Below are 25,102 nucleotides of genomic sequence, written 5' to 3' on the forward strand. Positions count from 1 at the left end.
TTTTTTTGTGCCTAAAGTTAACCACATGTTAGTCAGAGCATTGTTGAAACATAAACTTTCAATGTATCCACTACAAAATAACAAAAATGTAATGTATCAGTGGCTTGGCAGAAACGTACAATGCCAACATTTTTTCTGGCAACTGGATGGTCTTGCCACGGTCAGTTCTTCCTTTTATTGTGATGCATTGAGACAATGTGTTGTCAATGTGCTACAAAAGATGCCATGTTTAATCAATGGACAGCAGCTACAGCATGCTTCCATTTACTAATCAAGTTGTGTCCCTTTCATGCAGCACTGCATGAATACTTTACAGTTTGTTCTGAACACTACAGATCTCTGAGCACATTAAAGCAATGCCTGCCTTTAGTGTCAGTAATATGAGCCTAGGTGGGATGTAACTTAGCATATTGACTCTATATACTGAACTTATGTACACATTTTAGAGACTCTGAGGTACTTTGCTTGAATATTTCCATTTCATGTCTCATTATACTCCCACTGTGCTACAGTTCTGAGAGAACTATTTTATTTCGGTGCATTGACGTGATAGTTATTCATAACTTTAAACTTACAACAAGACATGCCATGAGATTTTCAATACATCCTCAAAAGTATATAAAATAGTTTCAAGTAAGCTCTACCTTAACCAACTACAACAGTAAAATGCTATTTACAGTGATAATAACCTAATATGTAATAGGCTTTATATAGTAAGCTATAACACTCACAGGGAGGATTTTTGATACTGTAAGTACATTTTGCTAACTTGCTTAAAAATGTCAATGCATAACTTTTACTTGTATTCAAAAATTTTTACAGTGTAGCATTGTCTCTTTTACTTATGTAAAGGACATATTAATGTATTAGTAATAATAATTTCATATAAAACAGGCTATATATAGTAGGATATAACAGTCACAGGTGAAATTTTTGATACTGTACATACATTTTACCAATAATTCTTGCTTGAAGATGTCAATGATGACTTTTACAGTGTAGTGTTTGAACTTTTACTTATGTAAAGGACACATTAATGTATTAGTAATAATAATCTAATATAAAATAGGCTATATATAGTTAGATATAACACCCACAAGGGCAAACTGTGATCCTGTACATACATTTTACTAACACTGCTTCCTGAGAAATGTCAATGAATGACTTTTACTTGTGTTCACATATTTTTACAGTGTAGTCTTGCTAATTTTAGTTACTCAAAATAATGTTAACAACAAATGTGCTAAGCCTCTTGAACCTGTCATTGTTTAATGTGTCGTCACAGCGACTTTTGGGTGTATATTGATGGATTCTGTTTGGATGTATTTCATGTGTTATCAGATTCAAACATGATTAAGAGCTGTAATAAGTCAACCCTTAAGATTTAAGTAGAAGTTAGAATAAAGCTTAGTATCTTTGCATGTAGCGAGATCCCTGAACCTAGTTATGTCTTTTCAAATAGTTGGTGCAAACTCATTTTCTCTTAGGTCATGTGCCAAGTTGAGTCCTCACACATTGGACAGGTCATTATGGAGTCTTACTGCCCTTCCTGCACATTATCAGAAAGCACTTAAATATCTATTTAATGTCAATGCTTTTTACATTTCATGAGTAGAATGTTGTTAATATGGATATTTTTTGCAGCGTGCTTCACCTCCAACAGAAGAAGACATAGATGAGAACAGGCTTCTGGGATATGACTGACGGCTCCTCGCAGCCAACCAGAGCAGGGATGCTGCGAGCACCTCGCCTGCTTCTCTGCCGCTATTGGCTGTCCTCTGGAGAGCCGGGGTTTGTTCTGATATTAATGACTGCTGAGGAGACGGCGGCGCATCTATGTGGTCCGCCTGACACTTGATCGAGGGGAGAGATGCGCCCTTAACAGCCGCTGTGAAGACTGGAAGGGAAGGGCACAGGGAACACATAAATCTCTCTCCACACTCTCGACAACCTGCTTTTTGGACTTCGCCGTTTTTTTCGTTTCCCCCTCTTCATGCAGAAGCGTTTCGATGTGGAAGAACTGAATTCTCAGCAGCTGCGTAAAAATAAGAAGACCACACATTGTTGACTGGCTTTATGTTGCGCGCTGGGGCTCGCTCGTCATTGGAGCGGCGCACTTGATGGGAATATAGACACATACTGCTTCGAGGGCTATCATGGTAGAATCGGGTAAGTTTACTCTTTTTTACTCCTCAAATGTGTCTCTGTCATTTCATAGCGTACATGTCGCACGGTTGCATCTGCGCAACGCATTTTCCAAGTTAATGAAAAACGCCTGAATTCAGTGATCCGGCGGTGTTTAAACGGACACGTAGTCTTGTGATTGAAATCATTTGGCTTCCCAAACACCAATCAGTCATGCGTGATTGCAGAAATGAGGTGAAACATTGCAGGATAATTATGCTGATGACTGGCCTCGAACCTTCACTTGACGTGGAGACGCGCTTTTGCGCAACTATGTAGGATGCGCCTCAACCAGACCGGATTTATGATGGACAGTGTTTAGGCTTCACAAAACATTAGTCAATTCAGGGAATTTGACGTTTGTTTGTGTGTGTGTGCGTGTGTGCAGAGTGATGGACTGGCAGTTTTCATGTCCCCGGGTCCTGCTTAGTGAGCGCACACCAGACACGTCTCGAAGAAATCCACAGAATGGTGGACACCCCCCCCCCCTCCCCCCTCCTCCCCCTCACTCTCTCCTTTCCTCTCCGTTCCTGTTGCAAACAGAGAAGTCGTTACCGACACATGCCACGAAAGTACATACCCGGGCGCCTTTTTAACACAGGGCACACACACACTCCAGCTGGTGCGCAGAGAGGATTCTTTGCTTTTACCGCCATCTCGGCACGTTGCATCCAGGGCTTTTTGTGTAATTAACACACAGCTACTGAGAGGCATCTTCGAGCACATTCACCAGCATCACTTCACCTGCTTGTACCAGTACACCCACACATCCAGGGATCCGGCTGGAGAGAAAAAGAGGGAGAGGGAAGGTATTCACTAATCCCCTAACTGCATTGGGGCATCTCTCTACCCTCTCTCCCTCCCATTTTATCTCTCACACCCTCCCTTCTGTCCAAAATGTATGTCATCCAGCAGACATATTACTCATGAATATTTGAAAGCCAGATAAACAGATAATGGCCGATAATGACAAATGTGATTTTCACCAAGGGGGCTGCTGAATCTGATTGCTATAATCTTCTGTGTGGACGTGTGCGTGTGTGTATGCGTGCATGCATGGGAGTGTGTGTGCGCTCGTTCCCCAGTGATGGATACAATAGATTGTGGCCTCCATGGTGCGAATGACTCACCCAGAAGCAGCTGCTCGATATGAAACACCGAGTCAAATGCCACATGAAAGCCGTCATGCCCTCACATCAGACACGCCGTGCCACGCTGAGAAAAACCTCGGCCCTCACAACATGTATTGTTCCCGCTTCCAGTGATGTGACTACCTGCTCGTCCAGCTATGGCCAAGTGTATATTGCCATGTTTGGCCATCAGCCTTCCACAAGTGATCCTTGAGACTGAATGTTTATGAAGGGTTTTCCTGCAGACATTGAACAGTGGCGAATATGATTTCACATCTTGTAAAAATACAGTCCTAAGAGGTTTGAGTATGTGCTCATGTCTTAACGTTGAAACCACGTTGCAGTTCCTCCCCTCGTGGTGATAAAAACAGTGAAGCAAAGCAGTAATGGGTTGCTTTATTAATTTGGTCACATTTGTTCAAAACAAATCAATATTACATGTCCTCACTAAGTCATACACTTAAAGCGAGCGGCTTTACGAATTGCCTATTGATCTGCGTGTGAACAGTGAGGTGGGGGGGAGGCGGATGTGTGTGTGGAAAAAGGTATTGTGCTTGCAGTGGCCTTGTGGAGGCTTGGAAGAACATGATAGGCAGGACGGTGTGGGTGTTCCATATTCATTTCTCTATAGGCAGAGGGCAGCAGGTTCCTGTGAGGTGAGAGGATGTGTGGGCGCCAAACGCTACAACCGGTTCAGAGTCAAAGTGGAGTTCAGATAGGCTACACTATCGCTCCATCGAAATCTAATTAATCTCAAGATCTTTTTTCCATAATGGTGGTAACAAGATGCCCCGGAATCAATTGAGGCTCCTGAGTGAAATGCATGTAAACATATTCACAAGACGGCTGCAGGGGATCAGTCTGTGCAGCCAAGCATAGGCTCTCTGATAGCATCCTGTTCCCAAACAAACACAGGCACCCATTAAAATGGAATAAGCACAGGCAGAGGGCAAAAGGAATAGGGGGGAAGAGAGTGATGTGCAAGGTTTTTTTCTTTCTTGGATCTGGTGGATGGACTGTAGTAGACCCAAAATATATGAAACAAGGTTCCTACAGATCCTTAAAAGGCGTTAACCAAAAAATAAGGCCTTAATTGTTTTAAACTCACAAATATCTTAAATCAGTCTTTCAAAATAGGCTGTTCTCACGCATTGTTCCTACGTTTTCCCGATCAAAAGTATTGCACCAAACTGAGCCAGCAGATTGTGTAAAACCCACGTATTTGGGAAGGCAGTGATCACGGGAGCGTATCTGTGTTTCCCGGGTTCTATGTTCCCCACTTAACCCTGCAAAAGAGGATCTATGTTTCCCGCTTACACAAAAAAGGTTCTATGTTCCCTGCTCAACCAAGCGGGAAACATAGAACCTTTTTTGTGTAAATGGGGAACATAGAACCTTGTTTGCAGGGTTAAGTGGGGAACATAGAACCCGGGAAACATAGAACCCTGGAAACATAGGGATGACCCCGTGATCACCAGACCAATGATGGGAATAAAGAAGGGAGTGGTCCCCATGAGGAGGGAGGTGGGGTGATGGACGAGTCACAAAACTCAGGACTTTCCTCATGAGACCAGAGTTTGGAACTGTTTGAACTTTGAGTGAACTTTCAGTAATTTTAAGGTACGTTGTCACCATGTTTATTTTCATAAATCTAACCTACGTAACTTAATGTGAAGTACGTGACTTAATTTGAAGTACTTAACATCATTTGTTGGGTGCTAATTCATAGGATATCATACAAACAGTTGCATGAGGACATGTTGTTCAAAAGCCTTAAAAATGCTAAGACATGGAAGTAAGATTTTAGATCGTTTTATCCGATGATGTTATGTTGTTAAATCTCTTAATGTCTTAAATGTCCAAGTAATTTTTTAAATAAATAAATAATGTCACCACGTCAGGATCAACACATTCTCACTCTGACCTCGTCATGGACTTTCGACGTCCACACACAACGTGCAAGGTACCCTGGATGCGTTGGTTATTGACATCCTGGGACACCGTGTCAAGTTCTGCCTGTTACCTGCATTGTCTTCTTTCAAGATACACTTCTGGCTTAAGAATCTTACGGGAGGCAAACACCTGCCCCACTTGGACTTTTGCAGCCTTAACTTTCACCCTTGTCCTGTTGCGTTTCCCCCTGATGCTGCCGGGCATCATTTAATTATAATGGCAACCAGCCAGGTATCATGCCAATGTTAAAGGATGCCGCAAGTCACTGCCCAAGTACCAGATTTCGACAACTTCGGATTGAGACCAGGCTCTCAGGATAGTGGACACATCAGCACCAGCTGGGATGCTCAGAGCAGACGATCCACTGTCTGCTAGCTAGCTCTTGCTACACCCTGGACAACATATGGCAGTACAAATTAAACAAAAACTGTCTATTCATCTATGTTTTTGTGGCATGATTGAAACCCGGCAGTGCATCCAAGGCTTGGTGTATTTTATGCAAAAACAATTCAAACTCAGGGTGATGGAATTAGGGCAGGACAACTTGCCAGCAATGCCAGGCCTTTATCAATTCAGTTCAACCCCTGTCTTCGCCATGGCACCAAAAAGTCATGTTTCATGTTACATCAAACATTTGGGTGAAATTATCCCAAACCCATAGTAATTACTGTTGGTTGTTTTTGTGTTATTTGGTCTTAAATTTAATTCTGACAGTAAAAAGTCTTTAAAAGTCTTCAGTCTAACCTTCCTCAAGCTGTAGGAACCTCAGAAAGACACAGAGAAAGAAAGGAAGGAAGGAAACAAAAAGAAGGTGAGGATCAAAACATGCTTTGATGGCAGCAGCCATGACATTTTGGTGTTCAGTCCATATCAAAGGTCAGAATGGGATGTGACACCTTTTTTGTATCCAGTGACATTTGCTTTTACATTAGCATTTTAGGTCTTTAGATAGCACATGTTTCTAGAGTGTGTGAGTACACTATTGTGCTGGAACCATGCCGCTCTCACGACAGTGTGTTTGAAAAAACGATCACGTGTAATAGATTAATGTCAGGTGTTTGGAAAACAAGAACTGAGACTGACGCTCACACACAAAAAAATCAAAGCTATTAAGCTCTAATTAGTCTGCCATTCTGCAGATTCATATCAGAGTTGGACATGATAGGAACATATGCCCATATTGCAGTTTCAAACATGATCGGAGAAGAAGGAGGACATCTAAGGGCTACTGCTGTGCTGTCCATCTGTTCTGTATTCAGATTGATACATATAGGCTCTCGGTGCACTAATGAAAAGCTTGGATGATGCCGTATCATGAGACCAAACCAAGTGTTCGTGTATTGATGAAGCTGCAGTGATTTCATGCATGCACGGACACACATTGCTTTTATGTGCACACACGTGCAGAAATATGCACATAAATGCACATATATAAAGCAAAGGCTGTCTCACAATCAGGCAGTCATTCGGCTGCTAAGCCTTTCGATAGACGCAAAGCCACGGTGTCTTTTGAAAGTGCCGTATCTTTCATCTGTTTTAGCTGAGGAAGAGTAGCAGAGAATGAAAACAGAAAGAGAAAGCCCATATCAGACCCCATGAAATCATAATAAAGAGGTCCAAGCCAGCGATAAATGCATTTCAGTGGCATATAATGATTGATTCCGTCTGCCGTAGGAACTTATTCCCTGCAGGCTTGTGGCCCCTTGACCAGCCATATATTATTCATATAAATATAGATAGCTGCGCATCTTAGAGGCAGCACACATGCCACATTTGCACCTGCAGATTCAATTTGGCACTGACTTTGAGGGATATGCCGCTGGCTCCATTCCCCCTGCCAGCCCCCCCCCCCCCCCTCACACCTCCCTCTTTCATTTTGGCTAGCAGCTATACATGGAACATTATGCAGATTTCTGTCGAGAGTGAGTGCGATTATGTTGGGGGAGAAATGAGTGTTGGAATGTTCGCTACGCCTTTGACCTTATCAGCGGCAGCCTTAAGCTGGATACCTTGGCTTAATTTTAATAGATGCAGCACTATGCGAATTAGACAAGGGGACCTAGCTGTGCTCTTTCACTGCGCGGTGCGTTATGCATGCATTATGCCAATGAGCCCGGGTATATTTTTTTTCTTTAATGTTCTGTGAGGACACTGTCGGATAAATTACGCACACACGCTCGTGTCTGCCAATGCATGTATCTCTCTATGTATTTGTGTGTGTTCCTGTCTACTCTTTGTGTGTGTGTGAGTGAGTGAAGGTGCAACAGCGTTCAATAGTGAAGCATGTGTGTTCCCCCTCACTCAGCCCAAGGGCACATCCTGTCCAGAAAAGAGCTGAAAACCCAGAGACTAGGGTCCTGTGGTTAATTTGGAACATTGATTTTACATTAACAGTCGACTTGCCGCTGATTCATGGCCGCACAAGTGCAGATGTAAGGGGAAAGGTTTCCATCCGCCCCCACGTGCACGCGCACCCAGATACATACAGTACGGGAAGCTCCATTATGCATACACACTGCATAGAAAGTTCCCTTTAATGGACTCTCCCTTACCTTGGAGAAAGCATAATAGTAAATCAATGAGGTGAAGGGCAGAGGGAGGGACAGTAAAGCCTTTCAGAGGCGCCCACCCACTAAGGGGCTTACCCAGAATGTCTATCGGAATTGGTGTCACGGCTGCGCTCTATGTTCATCGTGGGTCCAGTGTCACCACAAGTGTTGTACAAGTCTTCTCTCACGTGCTTTTAGAGCAATTTATTTACAGTGTTTTTTACCTTAATATCGATACTGTGAAGAAACTGCAAGGTTGACTGTTTGTGCGTTCACGGAAGTATTTACACAATGAGATTTTTGATAAATAATCATCAGTAATGTGAATATAATGACTATGTGGGTTAAGGCAAATAATAGAAGAGCCACAACAGTCTGGTAAGTTCAGAAAATTACATCACTTTACTGTAATGCAGCCTTTAAAACTACCGTGAGACATCACTATTACCATGTCTAAAATCAAAAACAGTATCTAGTCTCATATCACGATATCGATATACTATCGGTATATTGCCCGGTACTAGCAGTAATTAACCGCTAAAGGAGGAATAAAAACTTTACCAAAAGCTGAGCAACACAAAAACTGTTTGTTATTATAGTGAGAAGGATTTCGTACTGTCCCAACACCGTGTATCTCCAAAATGTTTTTAGCTTTGTGAGTGTGAATTCTTTTTTCAGATAACTCAAATGCCAAGTGTCCGAAATAAACTGTTCTCACCAGCTAGGGGACTGGTTGATGAAAAAATCTACCAGCCAGGCACATTTTTCACCAGTCATAATAAATAGCTTTTTTGTGTTTCAGTACATTACACTGAGGTAACAAAGGTATTATGCTGTGTTCACATGAAATCAGGTGAACAGTGGATGGCAAATCAGATATCATTTTAGTGGATGAGAACAGGTTGGTAAAATTGTATTTACCTTGCTTCCATCCTCCACTGCGGACAACCAGATATTACGTAGCTCCACCACACGAGGCAAAAACATAGGTGCTCTGGACAATTACTCGAAAAATTACACAAGATAATAAACACCAAACCATTTTATTTACTATATAAAATTGCATTCTTTGTTAACAATATGGTGCCACCATCGCAGCATATCGTCCTGCACGTTTTGTTTGACCGTCCTGCCATTCTGTTGTCCACAAGGCGTTTCCTGTCTGCTGTCTACCGTCTGCCTGATTTCATGTGAATGCAGCATTATGTTACGTTTTGCCAGGGCAAAATATAAAGCAAAATTATTTTAATATATTCAAAAACTCATCACCACAGCCTCAGCATGTGAATAAGTTCCTTCTGGTGAGCAGTGATGCAGTGCGGCCTACATGTCTAGGGCCTTTTACTGTGAAAGGTAAGAACGGAAGGCGTGAAGCTGTAATGTGCCGTCAAAAAATAGGTTGTGTGCGTGTGCGTGTCAAACTGCGACACTGACAGCAGTGGAGCAGTACAGCTGCGTGCCTGTAAATGAAACCAAAACATGGTAAAGACTCTAATAATAGTTTCTTACCACAGGACTATTTTGGTACAAAACATTTACCCAGCAGCGTGGCGGATAGCCTTGTGTGATTTATTCACCAAACAGAGAATCAAGCAGCATTTGGCACTTGGTGGGTGTTCATCTAAAACCCTGCCAATGGGTTTTAAATGGGTTTATTTATATTAAGAAATCACCAATCACACAGTAAGACTTACAGTAATCGTTAAATTCATGTATAAACTCATAAAAATTGTCAAAATTGCATTTAAATTTTGTGTGGACACCATCAGACACTTGTGATATTGCATAATTGCAAAGCGACTGTGTGTAATATTAAGAAATCAAAATATAACTAGTGTGTTATATGCAGTGATATTCACCATCAAAACATATTAAATTTTGAATAATGTTTTTTATTTCGGCTGTCAAGGACCTAGCATACTGGGCGCCCTAGGCAGCCCTGGTTTTGTCTGAATGTCCAGAACGCTGATGTCTGATGGAAAAAGACGCACTGAGTGGAATACAATTGGCTTTGACAGCCACACTGCACACAGAACTGGACTACATCCGGCAGACTTTAGGAGTTTCAAAAAAGCCATGCTGCACAGGCCAAAAGAAACTCACACAGACACGGACACTGGTAATTAGGAGCTAGCAGCTACTGAGACAAACAGTCACATGGTATGCAGATAGACTAGATTTGGCACAGCAGGGGTGACAAGTATTGAGAAGGCAATTAGGCTGACAGCAAAGGAGCAATGAGACAGTAGGATGCCCGGAAAGAAAGACGGCAACCAGGACATGCAGGGAGACTAAATTAAATGCCGACTTTCTAAGTAGTCCGTGGCTTGGGTAGATCGTGATGCAAGTGGGGAACATAAGGAGAAATGTTCACTATGAGATTTATAAAAAGAGATGTGGAGGTTGCAAACTCACGAGAAAAATGGAGGAAGAAGAAAGAGCCTGAGAGCGAGAGGGTGACTTGAAGAAGAAAGGCTTGCGAGGCTTATTACCAGTGGATCAAAATTCCCAGCGAACCATTTCTACAATACACAGGCTATTCTGAAAGAGGAGGCAATTCGCCTGCGCCCTACTTTCTACTTAGGTCTGACCTTTATGTCTTCCACCCAGTTTTACCACAGTGAGTGTAATGTCTACCTCTCAGCAGATGCAATACTGCCTTGTTACAACTTAAACCGCACAGGCCTCATAATCATCTCCCCAAGGGCCAATATGCTCCCCCCACAGACCTACATCTACACTTGTTCCTCAGCTCAGATCTCACAAATGTTCGCTTTCATGCCTGCCATAACCCTCACACAACTTGTGTTTTGTATAATAAGTGATTTTATTTTTACATGAACTGTAGGTCAATCGCCGCACAGGGCATTCACGAGCACCCAACCTGCGACAAAGCAATCATCTTTACTTCCCCGCTCCGCTAAACCCCATCCGAGCCCTGTGAAGCAAGGGGGAGGATTTATAACTCATTTCAATAAACAGCATAAAACAAACAGTTCTGCCCGGCTGTTTGGCGGCGCGGCCGACCTGAGTCAGGCTCGCCTGAATTAGCACCGCAGAGCCACCAGGACCAATGCTTTCTGCCCCTGCTGTGCACACTCATTAATTTAAAGTGGTCATATCTCACTGGTCTCTAATCAAACTGTATTTGTGCCATTACTGTCCGGAACAGCCACAGTGTTAGTATAATGGAGGTGGCCCGGTGGGAAAGTAAGTGCGAGGTGTTGCCAAGATCTGAATGGAAAAGCTTTTCACCTTGACAGCAGCTGAACCTCTTAAATGTAGCCTGGTCCCAAATCAGGTATATCATGATTAGTCTGGCGCTATATTTCCAGATGAGAGCAAATTGTCTCCAAATGGTACATTCTGGGCACATACTGTAACTCATGAAATTCATTCACATAAAGTATGTTCCTGTGTGAAATTAATATTATCTGACGAAAAAAGGAGTTGTTCTTTTTTACCTGACAACAACGATAAGGCCACCTGAATGTGTAGCATTTTAATGAGAAGAGATTCCAGGTTTTCCAGTGGTGTCAAATGTCACACCAATTGAGAGTGAAATCTGCGACTAACGAGGACTAAAGACATGCCAGTTTGTAATAGTGATGCAATGACAGTGTCATTTCTCAGCAGCTTCTCTGTTGGAAAATGTCAATAAATATACAGATATAAAAGCTGCCAACTCCTAAAGCCAAGGTAGGGAACTTTTTTTAAGCTAATGACTTTTTTTGTAACTGTCACTATATCCTGACAGAAGTACATGAGGCAGATGCTCCTAATGGCATTTGCAAGAATTATGAAAATCAACCAACCAGAGCCAAAGAATCTAACACAGCGGTCAATCATGTGAATCACCTCTCATAAACTGCAGTCAAACTGTCAAACTAGGCAGTAGGGCTGAACAATATATCGTTACCGTATCTATACCGAGATATGAACATGCAAGATATTAATATCCCAAAAGGCAACGATATTGACGATATAATTTCCCCATGAGTTTCACCAGCTTGACCTGCATGTACAGCTCAGCCAATCACAAACATCCATCTCCTGCTTGCCTTGGATCGACAGCAAAGCCAGCCAGTCACAAACATCCCCTTGAGCGAGGGAGACGTGCTGCTGCTAGCAACTTGCTAGTACACACAACACATTTGCGACTAAAAATAGCTTTGTTCGAGCAAAATAAATCATTCAGCACGCTGTGTGAGTACAGATTTCAACCTGCAGCAGAAACGAAAGGCGAAACCTAACGGTTGTGAGTTGAACGGGGGTCACAGACGGAAATACGGTGGAGCCCTATGGCCACCACAAGATAACGTGGTTTACCGGCGTTTCGCCGTATGTGAAGAGCCTGGTGACGCTGGCTACCGGCGACTGAGAAGCCCTGCTCCAGGTGAATAAGTTGGTGTCATGACTGCCCAGTAGTACCTGAACAGCCGAGCCGTGGCGGCACACAGGTATGTGACGTGTCAGAGGAAAATGAGCCGTTCACATTTCCACAAAACCTCACCGCACTTTAGGGACTGTTCTTTACTTGTCAGGGGAGGAGGGTGGCTGGTTGATTTTTATTTTATTTATTTGTTTTATTTCAATCCCCCCTATGTTAATCACTTATTGATGCTGATTTTGAAGTATGAATAAGTCAATAAATAATTTATTCCATTGAAATATCATTGATGTATTATAGAAAAGTGATTTATCTTTTTGTAAATGACAAAAGGCACATCTGCCTCATTTTTGCTGTGGTATCGTGATACTACTCAGAACCGTGATACTTTCACTGGTATCGTACCCTGGGTCCCAATTTTGGAACCGTGACAACACTACCGAGTACTATATGAACAGTGCCTTGCAATAAAAGACACGGCAGGGACATCTCGGGCCTCCTGTGTCAAGCCCAAGCAAGGTCGGATTGCCAATGCATTCAGTAGCATAATGCCATACCAATCGACATCCAGCAGGCACAAAGACATTACAAACACTATAACGTACCATATTGCTACACATGATTCCCGTGTATTCAGTCACTAAAGAGGGCTTCCAGAAAATGATTTGGACTCGTTTTTGTTTTTTTTTTATAAAGAATGCTTAGTTTTCACTGAACACATAGTCATATCGTATCGTATCGGTATCGAGATATCTGGCATAAATATCAAGATATGAAATTTTCTCCATATCGTTCAGCCCTACTAGGCAGTGCTGACCAAATATGTATCAAGATTGTGTTACTGCACTGCCTATTTCTCGTCTTACACGTTTTTAGAAACATATTTTAGCGCACTGTTTAGCTGTTAAATGAGATAGTTTACTCAAGCCAGTGGGAAGTTCTTCATTTCGGCTCGAATGTTGTTAACAAGGAGGCCGGATCACAAACTTCTCATTTTACAGCTAAACAGTACACTAAAATATGTTTCTGAAAACATTAGAGGTATAAATGGTCAATGCAGTAACTGATCTTGATTCATATTTGATCAGTGCTGCCTCGTTTGACAGTTTGACCTCAGTTCATGAGCAGTGATTGACATGATTGACAGCTTCTCTCTTTGAAAATGGCCTTTGATTGGCCAAAGTCTTCTGTCATGGGCTGGATTTTCTAAAGCCTGAAAACAGAGCCAAGCGGGAAGTGCAGAGGTTTAGTGTTCTTTCAGTCTGCTTCAATTACAATATGCTTAAAGGTTAATATGGGATTTTTGTCCAATCATGCCAAAATTAAACTGCCTATTTGAGCTTTCATGGTGATGCAAAATTGCTTACATAAAATGATTTTAATTTTAATAAATGCCATATCTGCTGGATGTGTAAAGGCTCATTTATGCTCAACGTCAGATATGTATATGGACACAGATGAAGTATTTTGTGTTTTCTGAAAGCTTACGTATACAGATAAAATGAAGCAGTACCACCAGAAATCGTGGGGGTAGTGTTACAAGGTCTTCTAGTGCCATATAGTGGATGTATCTTTTCCAACATTAAAGACACATGGAAGTTTGAGGGCATTGATGGTTACATTTGTAATAAACATATATACTTTTTTACATAGCGCCATTAAGAATTCTTTAATAGGCAACTTTGTGCTATCAGGGTCAACTTAAAAAGGTGATATGTTGAGTTTTGTGACCAAAATTTTGTGACCAGGTCTAACCTTTTTTTTTTTTGGTATAATCAGTGATGGCAGAGAAACCTAGCTGTTTGTCTCACAGTTCCTGAAACAAGGCCAATACCAGGAGCTTGTTTGCTGTAATGTTCACAGTCAGAATTAACGCTGGTAAAGGTGAAAAGCCCATGGGCTAGAGTGTCAGCCTGCTACCGTAATGGTGGTGCTTTGGAGACCATGGCTTGAATGATTGCCACCCACAACCCCCACTCCCACCCCCTCCTCCCTCTGACACCTGGGAACTCGTGTTAGCTCCATGAGTGAACACCTTAGCCTGACCTATAAAAGGCTTCCATTGGCTGCCCCAACAAATGTCAAAACTCAGGCTTAACGTGTAAGTGCAGTTAGACATTAGGTTACAGGAGATCCCATTTCAAGCCCTCTAGGTTACATTAGCAGCTGTTGATTATGAATCTCTTGATACAAGATTCCCAAAGGCTTTCCCAGGCAGAGATTACAAGCATCCGTCTTTTAATTCTATTTGCCCCAGCCGTATTAACTACATTACTCTTTGTGTAGCCAAATGCAGGTTACAGCCACTTAATGCCAAAAACAGTACGACTTTTTTTTTTGCATGGTAGTCATTGTTTTCTCCCAATCTTTGACTTGTTAATTCTTCTGCTTCCTGGTCTGTCTGAGGTTAATATTTCCTGCAATGGCAGCATTCTCCAGGTCACCAGAGGTTAATACACCACTACCGATACTATGACAAGTTCCTCCTCTGGCAAGTCATTTTGTCCTCCAGATCTCTCCCTCCCCTCCCCGTTCTAGCTCAATTACCGGCAACTGAGCAGTGGATTGTGGGAAATTAGCTGGCAGTGGGGTGTGTGTGGGAGGGCCTCGGCTGGGTAGCTTCACTGGACCTCTTAGTAATAGGTTAGTACAAGTGTGTGGACTCCGTAGTAACAGCAGTCACGGTGCAAAGGCCCCAAGAATATAGACTGCCTTTTCACCATGCTTCACATAATACACTTGAACAATACCAATTTACCTGTTCAACTGCCTGTGCATGATTGGGATAGTTCACTTAAGATGATGCAGTTTGGTGCAATATTTCGGCTTCACACCCAAGTATAATGAAATGCAGTTTCTGTGTCCTTAACAAGCCCAATTTCTCCAGCCAAACAAGCGTTCTTAATGGAGGCTCTTGTTGAAAGCTTTTCAATTCCGCTGATGTGTTAACACATCTTGATTAAGTACACTGAGCTCTGAGGATGTTCCACTTGCCATTAACATTTAGCTAATTTGAAAGCATGCATTGTATAAACATTTTCTTAGTTGTATTACACGGCCGTCTTGCCTTAATTGTCTTTATTCTTAACTGTTTTATTGCATGACGAAGTCATTGAACGGCAAGCAGGTCTGCCACCTCTGATTCAGTCAGCGTCTTCTTACAAATGACTCCCATCTCCTTCCCTCAGCAGCCTTCATTGGGACCTCAGCTGCCATCCAGGAGACTGTAAATTAAACCTGATTTACAAAGATTTGTTGACAACATTTGAAACTTTTTTTCCTGGTAAAATGAAAGGCATGCAATACTTAATCCGGTCTTGATCCCAGAGTCAAATATACAGTGAGAAGAGGAATAAATTAAAAAGCAGCATTAATAATAATAATAACAATAACAATAATTTGAGAGTAAATCTCCATTTCAAATGTATTGTAGAATTTTCCTAACTCATTGTTAAGGCTAGAGCATAAAGTATGAATCTGCTTTTGAATGGAGTACAAATTAGGCCAATTAAAAATCCACAATATTGGATACAATGGAAGAAAAATGCTAAATGAATAACTTTAATATTAATTTCATTTCATTTTATTTAAGTAGATGATGAACATGTTAAACTATTTAATGACACAAGTGGCATCACATGCTGCAATTTATCAGATTTCACACAGCTCCATCTGGAGCTGCACATTTTCATACATACTTTAGTACTTTTCCTTTAAAGCCATTTTACCTCAAACTGAATGGTCAGAATCATAATTTGATATTAACTACAGGTGAGTTTTTGGTAATCGTTTAAGAGGAAAATTCACTGCTCCCCAAATGTGAATGTGTTCCTGGTTTTCTTAGTCTTCTATAACAATGCACAAACTATCTTTGGGTGTAGGACTGTTGTTGGCCAAAACAAACAATATTGACACGTCAGGTTGGGGTCTTGAAAGGTGCCATGCCATTGTTCCAATGTTCCATCATTCTGAAACCCTATTGATCTGAAAATTGTCCCATTAGACAAAAAGTCCATCTCTTCGACAGCCTGTTATCCAGAAAACAAACGCCCATTGTTCCAAAAATACACTCCCTTCTCTGTAGTTAGAAAGATTGATGTCCTGTAATCAGTCGACCCTGCTGTGATTTTTTTTTTCCTACCATGACTTGCCCTAATGTGCCTCTGACTGGCTTACCCTGACCCGAACCAATCTCACTCCTCATGTCTAAACCTAACCAACCCAACCAACCACAGCAACAAGTACTAGCCAATCATGCTTTCATCATAGTAGGAAAAAACGATTGGCACCCAGAAAGGTTCAGTGATCTGTTTGATAGACTGTATTTTTGGAACAATAGGCTTTCAGCTCAATGGGATATTTTTCAGACTCTTGGGGTTTCGAAACAATGAGCTGTCAGAAAAATGGGCAGTCCCCCCTGGGTAGGGCTGGATGATATGAAGAAAATCAAAATACCGCAGTATTTTTGACCAAATACCTGGATATATTGCAACAATATCGTAGGGTTGACTATTGGTACACAATGAGATTTTTGTTAAATAATCATCACTATTGAGGATATAGTAACTAAGTGGGTAAAGACAAACAATAGAACAACAGTCTGGAAAGCTGGAAAAGAAAAACAACACTTATGATATTACAATATCCAAAATCTAAGATGATATCAAGTGTGATATCATGACGCCAATGTAATATATTGCTCAGATCTACCCCTTGGAGGTTTTGTGATAGACATTTTTCTCTTTTCTCATTTTATAGACATCTAATAGATTTTTATTATTTTAATCTATTGAAAAAGCTATCTGTCCCAATACTAACATCCCAAGCTTCGCTTTCAATAATACACACAAGAAGGCCTAAAATCTAGATCTTCATCAACCAAGTGTTGGATTATTATTAACAGAATTGTATCCTCATTAATTAGCAGGGAAATATGTTGTGTTTGCTGGCCACACCGCCTTCCAAATTGTCCGGTAAAGCCTCCTTAATCCCATCCTAGATTTTCGCCAACATGGCACAACAGACATTAACATTAAACTAATGACAGTGATTCATTCTCCTGCTCAATCTGTTTTCCCCCCTCCTCGCCATCAGCCATGTCCTCTCACATCTATCACCCAATATTACCAAAATCTGATGAAGTAATACAGGATTTAATGTGTTTTTAATGTGTTGCGAAAATAGGACAGCATGGGACATATCTTCTTCAGTATTTAGAACACATGCATTTGTAGCAGGTGACAAAATGAAATAGATTTACACCATAAACTGATGCGGAAAAGTCACAAATAGCGCTGAAAGTGCAGGAAATTCAGTGTTTGACGCACACATTTTTCTGGTGGTGGACCACAAAACCCCGTTTCATTTGTGTCCCCCCCAGTGTTGAAACAACACTACGCCCTCAGGCAGCACTATTTCATATTTAACACTTAATAGACTTCAGATTTGAGTGCTGCAAAGCCTCTAACTGAAAATATTGATCATACAACAGAAGCCACAGCCTAAAAACATCCCCAAAGACACAATTAACATCATCGGTAAAACAAATAACAGCACCCCGTTAGAGCCACCTGCAGTGATTGCACAATAAAGCTATGCAATAATAGTTAACCTGACCGCATTACACTACTGGTAATTGTGATTACTATAGAGAGAAGCCAGAGTGAGCAGAGGTGAGACCCAAACGCTGTAGGCTGAATTACAGATTCTGGCCCGTGTTTCCAGGGCACGGATCAACTGCATAGCCCACAATGAAGAGCCAGTGCTGAGGGAGAGAAGCTAAACCCTGTTTATCAGAATGCTCTGGGTGTTGCAGCTTATTAAAGTGCCAGGTGCTTTTGAAAAATAATACCGCCCCTCTCTCTTTCTCTCTCACTCTCCTTCCCCGAGCTCCTTGTCTGCCGTCCCTCCTCCCTCACCGCTCTAAATCCAGACTCCAGCCAACGCTGGAGCACAGGTTGAGGAATGAACCCTTGGCTTGGCTTCGCCAGCGGGGCAAACTGCAGCATTTCTGCTGCCTTCTCAAGTTTTTATTTATTTATATTATTTTATTTTTTTCCCACATCTCCCCCGTGGCCACTGAGGTGGAGACGGCAAGGGTGATGAAATGAAACCATTTCTCTCTTTTCTTGTTCTCACTTTCCAGCCGCCGTCACACTTCTTCTCTTGATTCTTTCCATTTCATCCCCTGTCTCTCTTGACTTTTCCCATGATGTGCTGCGCGCTCTTAAAGCCCCAAAATATCACAAGCACCATCAAACCCATTTGTTCGGTACGAGGCAGTTACATACGACAAAATTACATGGTACACTTCAACTGTGGGTTATCTGCCGTAGCGGGAGAGGATGGAACATGAATAATGTGACAGTAAACGAGACACAACATAAAAAAGAGATTTCTGACTCGCATGTAAGGGGATGCATCATAGTTCCATTTGTAATATATAGCAGATGATTGTTCCCTTGCATTATTTCATGCTTGTATGAAGATATTTATAGATAATTCAATCACTGTTTGTCGCTGGAAGAACTGAAAGAACTGCATCCCCTCTGCTACACCAGAAATTGCAGATAATTAAAGGACCAAATTTGGTGATTTGTTTGCCTTGTAATGTTTGTTTAAATGTGCCCCATTTCATAACATGGTTAATAACTGTGAACTATAAAAAGGCCCTCCCAGAAATCCACACTGGACACTACTGTTAACTGCTCCTGTTTATTCATTATTTGTCAGTGATAAAGTTTACGTGCACACTGACACTCCACTATTATTCAGAATAAAACAACATCCTGAATTTAATATGTGTCATATGAACGGCATATTCCATTTAAATGTTCCAAATTAGGCCTTTTCCAAATACAGAATTTTCCAATAAAGACATGTGGGACCAATATTATATATTCCCACAATAGATTCACACAATAGAACCAAAAGAGTCAACTGCAAGCAAACTACTTTCAGCTCACAGTCCTATTAGTTGTTGCTATTATAGATGTGAAAATGACTCTTACACACCTGTGAGTGATGACACAACATGTTGATGATGAATAAGTGAGTAATGAATGAGACAGTTTCAGACAGTAAAGGCATCACTTTCTGTTCAATGTGTCATTTTGAAGAAGTCCGTAAATGTCATTTAATAAAGCCACATACAGGACTTGTGGTTCTCTTTCTGAGCTTTGATTATTATTTGTAAATATGTGTGTCCTAGACCATAATTCCGTATTTCCCCCCCTCCCTTTAGGCCCTTGGGTGTTAACATAGCTGTTTGCAATACGGAGCCACTGATGAACTGCATGACCTGTATTTTCCAAAAATGTTAAATCCTATTAGCATGCAGATTTGTTGATTGCACAGATTAATTGTGTCGACACATTCATGCATTTTAATTTTCATGGCTGTCGGATGCTGCAGATTCTAACAAACAGGTGCAAACGGCATCTGTGTCAAATGCTTCGTTTGCATGTACGGCCCAACTGTCTCTCTGTTGCTGGCTGCCCGTTTACTTGTTGCCATAGTGACTGACATATTCCAGTGTCTTTAAGCAGCTTGCCCTAAAGGCTAATGCTTAAGCCCTAGGATGTCTGCCATTTAAGAATCTTAATAAAGCCTTCTCTTTAACCAATAATAGAGTCACACTGCTTACATCAGTACTGAATGCCATATTGTTGGGCCACATCAGTACGTACCCAAAATGAAGTCTAGAAGGTCAAGCAGGTATAAATCCATGGTTCTATATCTTAAAGGGAGCATGTACAAATGTCAACATGCATCACCGTGCCTATAACAAATGTCAATATGTCCAAATCCCTCTCTTATGAAATTCCTTCCTCCATCCAGTATGTAATACTCACACCGCTTCTCTCTGTGTTGTTTGTCTTACGCAGGTAGGAATGGACTGGGCTGTGGACTCTGGAAGCTGGTGACAACAATCAATGAGGACATCCATCTTTAAAGAAAGAGCAGATTTTTCATGGATACCTATGAATGTGCATAACATAAGTCCTTTGAGGTATAATATCAATCCATCCTTTTTTTCTTTTTTCCCCCTCCCACCTTTTCGGATCTGCCTGACTGCAGCCTTGGCCCCGAACCCTGACACCCGCAGGCAGCACTGAGTGATTGGTCATTACATCCAAGGGCGTCTACACAGCAAGACAAAAAAAAACCCCAGGGAGCCCTGCTGCAGTTGGTGGTGGCGGTGGCAGGGGCGGTGAGTCAATCGCCTCAGCAGCTGCAGCAAATGATTCATTATTTGTGAAGTTAACAGCTCAGACCACTTAATCTACAAGGACCAATTTCTTACTGGAGGGAATCGGTCCAATATGAAGGACGTGTCATTCGTGGATCGTCTCTTCGTCGGCTTGGCCATGGCCTCTTTTGTTGTGGCCACAGAGGAGAGGCCTGATTGCCCGAAGCTCTGTGTGTGTGAGATTAGACCCTGGTTTTCTCCAAGTTCGGTGTACATGGAGGCGCAGACAGTTGACTGTAATGACCTGGGACTCTTTAGCCTGCCGGAACAATTACCAGCAGGCACACAAGTACTATTACTGCAAACAAACAATGTTGCCAAGATTGACAAACCCTTGGATTACCTGGCCAACATCACAGAGATTGATTTATCGCAAAACAACTTATCCTCCATCAGCGACGTCCACCTGGGGAATCTTCCTCAGCTGCTGTCCCTTCACATGGAGGAAAACTGGATACGAGAGTTGCCAGAGAGAAGTCTTGCAGAGGTGGCTAACCTCCAGGAGCTCTACATGAATCACAACCTCATCTCCTCCATTTCCCCGATGGCTTTCCAGGGTCTCAGCAACCTCGTGCGGCTCCACCTCAATTCTAACAAGCTCAAGGTAATTAAAAGAGAATGGTTTGATCCCATGCCGAATCTGGAGATCCTGATGATTGGTGAGAATCCTATTCTTTCTATCGACGATATGAACTTCAAACCTCTCAGTAACCTCCGCAGTCTTGTTCTCACCAGGATGAATCTGTCTCAGCTTCCTGATGATGCACTGGCTGGTCTTGATAACTTAGAAAGCATCTCATTCTATGATAATATTTTCCCAGAGGTGCCTCATTCTGCCTTGAGAAACGCAAAAAATCTTAAGTTTTTGGATCTAAATAAAAACCCAATTGCAAGGATACAGAGAGGAGACTTTGTGGATATGCTCCATCTGAAAGAACTGGGGATTAATAGCATGCCAGAGCTAGTTTCCATCGACAGCTTTGCCCTCAATAACCTCCCCGAGCTGACCAAAATAGAAGCCACCAACAATCCTAAACTCTCCTATATCCATCCTAATGCTTTCTACAAACTACCGCGGCTGGAAACCCTAATGCTAAACGGCAACGCGCTTAGTGCCCTCCACAGGATTACTGTCGAGTCCCTCCCAAATCTCAGAGAGGTTAGCATGCACAGCAACCCCATCCGCTGTGACTGTGTGATCCGCTGGATGAACATGAACAAGACCAATCTCCGCTTCATGGAGCCTGATTCTCTGTACTGTGTGGAGCCGCCGGAGTACGAGGGCCAGCATGTCCGACAGGTGCACTTCAGGGAGATGATGGAGATTTGTCTGCCACTCATCTCTCCCGAAAGCATGCCTGGGCATATTAAAGCACAGAACGGGAGCTCAGTGTCACTCCATTGTCGGGCCTTCGCTGAACCAGAACCAGACATCTACTGGATCACCCCGTCTGGTATCAGGGTCCTGCCTAACACCGTGTCTGACAAGTTCTACATGCACCCAGAGGGGACTTTTGATATCTATGATATAACAGAAAACGAAGCTGGTCTTTACACTTGTGTCGCCCATAATCTGGTCGGAGCTGATCTTAAATCTGTTTCTGTAGAGGTGAATGGATATTTCCCCCAACCTGCAAACGGGTCTCTGGATGTCATGATCAAATCAGTGGAGGCAAACTCCATCCTGGTTTCGTGGAAGGCCGGCCACGGCACCTTGGCTCCCAACATTAAATGGTACACAGGGTCAGATGCTACTCATCCCACCACGGCGTTTACCACCAGGGTTCCCTCTGACGTTCAGGTCTACAACCTCACTCATCTCAGCCCCGCCACTCTGTACAAAGTCTGTGTGGATGTCAGCAGCATCCACTCCAACCATGACACCAAATGTGTCAATGTCACCACTAAGGGATTAGAGCTGGCAGCCAAGGACACAGAAAAATGGGACGCAGCAGTAATCACCGTCTTTGGTGTGCTCTTGGCTGTGATTTCAGTGGCATGCCTGCTTATTTATGTGTCTCTGAGGAACCACCACCTTTATGGGGATATAAGGAAATGCGACTCCAAAGCTTCGCTGACACCAGTGGAAGCTACCGGTATGCACTCTCCTTTCTTTACAAAGCTGTGGGTTTCGGGTAAGGGACTGCCAAGTGGAGTCAAAGTGAAAGCCACAGTCATAAATGTATCTGACAATGCCTTTTAAGAAGCGCAGCTTTGTAGAGCACCACACACCAACTACACTGAATGGACAAGGCCATGGGCGGGGGTGGACAAATCTGTAGTACTGTTTCAAAGGCAAACCCATTGCTGGTCCCAGACTCAGATGCACTGGCAAATCTATTATTGGACTGGGATGGAACAGTTTAAAATAGACTACATGCTCTCCCGGTTTCGACCCCAGCTGAAGTGGTGGCTTTGTAACCGTTACATCAAACCAAGCTCACATCAACAGAAAGGGGCATTTACTGCAAAACGATATATTTCAGTACCATTCATACAGAGATGCAGGCAGAGAAAAGAAAGCAGAGATGATGATGGTCAACTCTCTTGTAATTGACTGTTAAATGTGTTCAGAGTTGTGGAACTGTCCGTGTGGTCCCAAGCAATACCGTCTGTGCTTTGTCGAACATCCATAGACGAGTTAGAGATACAGTAATAACACCTGTCTATTATGGGAAGGGAGATATAGTAGAGTAGACAAATTACAGTGACTATGGTGTAAGCCTTTTGATGAAATATAAACCCCCCTTTTTCTATTTAAAATGGATTCTTGATTTTTCATGGAAATATTGTTATATATTCTATTATGTTGATGTAATGACAAATCCTCTGTATCTGAACAGTTTGAATGGGTTTTAAATTAAGGCAAGGAGCGGACTACTTTTGATTACAACGTCACATTAAGCTTAATGAAATTCAGCTACAAAATGAGTATCTAGAGAGGACGTTTTGCCAAATGGCTGTTTATGCTGTGTAGTTCTCATTGCAACGGTGACTAGGAGAAAAAAAGGCGTCGGACTAAAACAAATATAACAGGTTAATTAAAATGGAGGTGATTGATGTGTTGTCTCCTCACGAAGCAGTCTGTTATGCCCTGGTAAGTGCCTACAACAAGAACTACATGAGGTAAACAGAGAAGAGACTGAAGAAACATGGCCATGTCATCATTGCAGAATCACAAGCTATTCTCCGGTACTTTTAGTGGAAATACTTTCTCAGTATTTTTAGCATACATATTTTAAGAAAACATTTCGTTGTTGCTTTGGGTGTAAAGTTAAAAAGCCATTTTTATATTAACTGTACTATATGTGATCAATGGGCACAACAGACTAATTAAGAAAAGTGCTAAGAAAAAAATAAATGTCATTGTTTCTTTTACAAATAATCGCCTACTTTTCTGCTTTGCTTTTTTCTCATGTTTGTAATAATGCATGATGTTATAGTTATACTACGTTTCTCTGTGTCCTCATCCAACCATGGCGCAATGTTAACTGTGTAATGACTTTTTATATGTGACATTTCAACTGCAAGCATGTGAAACAAAATATTGATAATGACCAAGTAGCACAGAGGGAGTCTTTTGAGTCAGACCACGGGGGAAAAGTCAGCTGAATGGTTGAATGGTCGTCCTAACCCTGGGAAGAAGGAAAAAAAAACAGCAACAAAAGAACAGAACTCATTAGCCGCCTCATTAAGAACATGTTCGTCCTTCAGCTGGTCTGAATATAGTCACTGTGCTAAAGCTACAGCAGCTGCCTGTGCTTAGACAGGGACACAGCGTCCCTACGACAGAGAGATAAAGTACAGTACTGAAAAGTCAACGCAGGGTGGGACGGAGTCGCAGCTTTAGGACTCACATTTTTATTTGTCTTACTGAATTATCCGGCACACAGAACATTTCACATGAGAAAGCCAAGCATGATGAATGGCTGTCAGAGGCAGAGTGACATGGTGGATTTATCAAACAGGCCCTAACGCTCATACATCAGGCCAGCCTTCAGCACCATGGACAGAGGCTTTTAGAGGCGAGCCATCTGTCAAAGACACAGGGAGTTAAAATATGACGTGGTGTGCTCCTCAGGTAACGCTCAGGTCAGACTGAGTCTGTCTCCTTGCAAATGTAGGCACAAAATACAGTTGCACAAACAAGACTGGTGGAGCTGAGGACGCACCTGTACCCACATTATACAAAAAACCCAACATATAGACACATGCAAACCTAAATTCAAGGGTGGGATGTCATGGGTTAGCTGTAAATCAGGAGTGCCACAGAGAATATGTTTGACCAGTCACCCATGTCAGACTATAGCAGGGGTCCTCAGCTTTTTTCAAACCATGGACCCCTTAGCTCAAAGAGGGATGGCGCAGGGACAACAGACTTCATATATAGTAAAAAATTACATTGCATATTTAACCGGGTGGGTGAAGGTTGTCAGGCAGAGAGCCATGTGAGCCTCAGACTGCCGTCTTGACTTGTATTTGCTTTTCAGGTAGGTGAGGAAGGAGACACTACTTTCAAAAAGATAAGTTGTTGCAAAAGGCAAAGTATTTTGGATTCATGTTAATTTTTAATTTTAGATATTTAAATTTTTTGAAAAGAAAAAAACTAGCAAATAATAATTAAGGGCCCCCCCCAGCAGTTACC

The 25,102-nt window shown here is 42.1% G+C and overlaps 1 protein-coding gene across 1 annotated transcript; it reads left to right on the forward strand.

Moving 5' to 3' along the window:
- The first annotated feature begins 1,799 nt into the window (after positions 1-1,799).
- Positions 1,800-24,870, forward strand: LOC125883042 (leucine-rich repeat neuronal protein 3). Its single transcript, XM_049567155.1, has 2 exons — positions 1,800-2,169; positions 20,093-24,870. The coding sequence occupies exon 2, from the start codon at positions 20,531-20,533 to the stop codon at positions 22,658-22,660; it is 2,130 nt and encodes a 709-aa protein (XP_049423112.1). The 5' UTR covers positions 1,800-2,169; positions 20,093-20,530; the 3' UTR covers positions 22,661-24,870.
- Positions 24,871-25,102: the final 232 nt, after the last annotated feature.

The sequence above is a fragment of the Epinephelus fuscoguttatus genome, linkage group LG22, assembly GCF_011397635.1.
Source record: "Epinephelus fuscoguttatus linkage group LG22, E.fuscoguttatus.final_Chr_v1".
NCBI classification, from domain to species: domain Eukaryota; kingdom Metazoa; phylum Chordata; class Actinopteri; order Perciformes; family Serranidae; genus Epinephelus; species Epinephelus fuscoguttatus.